Source organism: Entamoeba invadens (genome assembly GCF_000330505.1).
Source record: "Entamoeba invadens IP1 unplaced genomic scaffold scaff_1105074725839, whole genome shotgun sequence".
NCBI lineage: Eukaryota > Evosea > Mastigamoebida > Endamoebidae > Entamoeba > Entamoeba invadens.
In genome coordinates this window covers 21,281-25,634 of record NW_004443523.1, presented here as the reverse complement: position 1 = coordinate 25,634, position 4,354 = coordinate 21,281, and the positions used below count along the sequence as shown (strand labels likewise).

The 4,354-nt window shown below is 28.8% G+C and overlaps 1 protein-coding gene across 1 annotated transcript; it reads left to right on the top strand.

Annotated features, from left to right (window-relative positions):
- Positions 1 to 1,651: 1,651 nt before the first annotated feature.
- On the top strand, positions 1,652 to 2,944 carry EIN_137990 (hypothetical protein; the record flags this gene model as incomplete). Its single annotated transcript, XM_004258515.1, has 1 exon — positions 1,652 to 2,944. The coding sequence occupies one exon, from the start codon at positions 1,652 to 1,654 to the stop codon at positions 2,942 to 2,944; it is 1,293 nt and encodes a 430-aa protein (XP_004258563.1).
- Between the last annotated feature and the right edge of the window lie 1,410 nt (positions 2,945 to 4,354).

Genomic DNA, 4,354 nt, shown 5'->3' with positions numbered 1-4,354 from the left:
TCTTGTCAGTCTGCTTTTTTAATTAATTTATTGTTGTTTGTGATCGTGTTCTTCTTTCGTAGTCTTTTGACGAAACATTAAAAATAAGAAATGTTAAATAACATCGTATTTTTTCAGTTTTTTGAGATGAAAAAGATAAAAAATTACCCTATTTATTTCTCTAAAATCGAAACCCAATAATATGAAATATTTATATTTTTAGAAAATAATAATTTATTAATAGCGGGGTGCGGGTGTAAAAGATAAATCCCAAAGTTGTGGCGTTAAATTAATAACATTATTTTTGTAAAAAATATAATTTGACATAGTCTTACACAAAAACTTAGTAAAGGGGTGAAAAACCGCTTCGAGAAAAAACCGCTTTTGATAATTTAATAGTAAAATGATAATATGATTGTGTTTTTTTTTGTTTAGTATATTTTTTCCTTTTTATTAATTTGATTCATAAAAACAAGGTTTTAAAAAGTCTCTCTGACTTTTTAAGATGTAGATGTTATATAATAGACTTCGCACCCGCTCTTTTTATTATGAAAAATTGGTATTTAAAAATGCTATTAAACCGAAATGTTATTTTTTACACAATTTTTTGGCGTTTTTAATACTTATAATCATCAGTAAATAAAATCGAGACCGAAGTCAAATACAAAGTTGTTCATGTTTTATTTTTCGATTTTTAAATGTTATACTGTTGTTTTTTGTTTTAAAATGTTATTCATTCTTAATAATTCTTTTTAATCTTAATAGTTTTGAATGGCTTTACTATATATCCAGGGTTGAATAAGAAATTTATTAAAATTTATTAAAATTTTTAATGATTTTTAAATATCAAAAGAATCAATTTATTTCATACTGTTTGTTTCATTCTAATCTGTTTTATTAATTCGTTAGTATCCATTAACAAAATAAAAAGCAACAACCAAAATGATACAAAACCTCTCAAGTATTATAATTATCATAAGAGGTGTCTCAAATTGGGTTTTAAAACCCAGTTAAAACTATCAAAATATACCGTGACTTGGAATAAGAGGTGATAATCGACTAGAGAAAAAAAGCTTTTTTGAATTATAAACAAATAGTTGTATTTTTCGTTATTTGAAAAAAGTTATTGGTATTTTCTTTTATGAATAATGTTTTTAAGAAACCAATTATTTGTATAATATACATTTTAATGTTATATTATTTTAATATTAAATGTCGTTTTAAGTAGAAAAACGACTCGGCAAAAAGTCTCCATCTGTAAAGAAAAGGGTTTAAAGATCGCAAAATCAAACAATATAACGCATTTTACTTAAACTACTTTATTATTGATACAAAAAACAAAATTATACATTTTTTTTCATTTTAAAATGCAATTTTAAGACAAAATAAAAAAATTTCTTGTTGTGTGATAGACTTTGCCTTAAATTCATTCATTTATTATAAATAATTTTTCAATTTTGGCATAACGTTGTGTGGAGTCGATGTAAACAAATATCATTTCAATTTAAGTCCGACAACAATAAAAAGAATAATTGACCTCATTTCTGAAGTTAACACAGAACAGACGCTCGAACTGTTGAGGAATTGTCATTATTATGGTTTGATGGCAGACAGTGCCAGATATAGACCAAACGAACATTTTTCTTTGTTCATAAGAATTTTAACCGATAAAATGATTGTTGTTGAGAAAAAATTGAAGATGGAAAAATATATTGGAAAAACAACTGCAGATGCTTGGTGTGATTGGGTAAAGTCAGTTGCGGGATTGTTTGGATTAAAATTGAATTTGTGTGTCAACTTCACCTTCGATGGTGCTTCGACAATGATCTCTGATGAAGGTGGTCTTGCAAGAAAGTTCATTGAATTTATGAAATCAATTGGTATTGATGTTAATGGATTCGAACCAAATTATTGTTTCAATCATCGATTGAGTAAAGCAGTTGAAAAAATGGGAACGACGTTTTATGGGTGTCTCGTGAAGAAATTTTTATACAAATTAACGGGAGCCAACGTGAGGATGAATTGGGAATCTTATTGTAAAGAAAAAGGAATTGAAAAAGAAGCCTTGTCAATTTTTCAATATAGCAACACTCGGTTTCTATATATAGCGACAATATCTAATATGGTATTTGACAATCTCAACGAACTTCAAGATTTTACAAGGAACCAAAAGAACTGGAAAATCGAAATGCCTAAACCGAAAAGAAGGGAAAGCAGTGCCAAACAACAAAACAAAAATGATAACGAAAACGACAACTTCGAATATGATGGCATTGACGTCTCGAGACGGCTTATCAAAACTGCGACTTTGGACGACGACAAGTTTGTAGCACTGCTGTTCTTCGTTAATTTCGTTACGAGTCAGGTAAAAGTTCTCAGTGACCGGCTCCAAAAATCGTGCCTTTCCTTTGCTGTTTCCCATGAACGTGTGCTTGAAGTCATCGAGAATTTAATCGAACTTAAAAATGACATCTATCAACGCTCAGAAGAAAAACTCTTTAACATGCCTTACATCCACAAAGTCAAATCCACAGAAAGAGTTCAATTTCGTGATATTTGTCTGGGGTTGCTTTATCGTTTATTACAAACACTTTCTGTTCGATTCACTCTTCCAACCAAAAAACTCAAGCCAAGCCAAATAGCGCTCAACGGAACAACAAATGAAACAACCATTAGCATTAACACATTTGATGACTTTGTTAAACTCGGAGACTCTTTTCGAAACGAGAGTTTTTTGCTTTCCGTCCGCACTTGTTTGTTGCCTGTCTTCAGAAAGGTGAAATCTAAAATATCCGAGGATCTCAGATTGGAAATTGTTCAATTCAATCAGTGGATGGACTCCCACAAAGTGCAAATGACCAAATTAAAAAGCAGAGACAAAGAACTCAATAAAGAACAATTGATTAGACTTCAAAAGGCTACACAGCCAGTGAGGATTTCCAAAGAAGCCAAAGACATTATTTAAAAACTTGACTCACAACAAAACATTGGGTTGTTAAATGAAAAAGAACAAAATATTGTGAGGATTGTTAGAGAAATGCAAAAATCGAGGCAAATTAGGCATTGCCAATTGAATGACTATTTCGTTCCATGTCAAAATACTGCAACATTGGTGGTGCTCTTGCAAATGTCTGAATCTGAAAGATCTCATTTCCCGCTTATTATGGATCTTTCCAAAACATGTAGAGGCAGTAAATGTGACTTCTTCGACAGTCGAACGTTCATTTTCACGTTTGAAGCATATAGCAAAGGCGAATATGAAGTCAGAAACAATTAGTCAAATGTATGATGTTAACGATATCGTAAAGAAATGTGATTTCTGATTTGTGTGTTTTTGGTTACTTATATTCTATTAATGTTTTTTACACTTAAAAATAATAATTATAAATAAAATACAAGTTTTGTTATACGACATATTAATGTTGATATGATTTCTGAAGAACAGAACAGATAATAAAACAAATAAAAATTGCCATTTTACATGGTTTAAAAATGTAAAATGGCAATCAAATTTGTCAATCCCTAATCATTAATATATGTTTACTTTAAATTATGGCAAAATAAAACTAATTCTATTTGACAAAAAACAAAACCAAGTTACAAATAAATCTTTATTGTTTTGACAGAAAACATTTTATATATTAAATTGTTTAAAAACGAGTAAAAATAGTTAAATAAAATTAAGCATAAGTCTCAATTTACCCGGGGTTTGGTCCGAATCTAATTATTTTTTTACAAAAAGAAAAAATCAGCTAGTTAAACAAATTTTATTCTTTTTGGACAAAAATAATTAAAAATAATTTAACATTTAACTGGCCGAAAACTAAAATTATATAAGAATAATAACAATATCAAAAATTGCCTTCTTGAAAAAAGTTGTTAAAAATGACCAAAAACCCCTTCTAGGCAGAAAAACCGAAAAATGACACAAAACTTAGTCAAAAATAATAAAAATAAGGACTCAATTACGTAAGATTTGTTTTTGAGGTTAAAAATAACAACAATTTTTCAAATTAAAGTCAAACCTCTCAAAAGCGGGAAGGTATGGTAATTTTTTTTCTCAAGAACGGAAATTTTAGACAATCAAATTTAATTACTACTCTATAGAGAACTCGATTTTTGTTTCAGTCTTAACTGCTTTCTATTGAGAAAACCCGCTCTTTCAAAGTGCCACTCTGATAAGATTTTACTGTATATCAGAACCGCAAATATTATTTTTTTATTTAATAATTATATACTAAATACACATAAACAAATCTTGTTGCTTAAACAAGACATATATTAATATTACGAAAATGAATCATAACAAACTCAATTTAATTTACGTTGGTGTTGACCAGATGAACAGCAAGTTGCTTTTTAATTCGATAACATT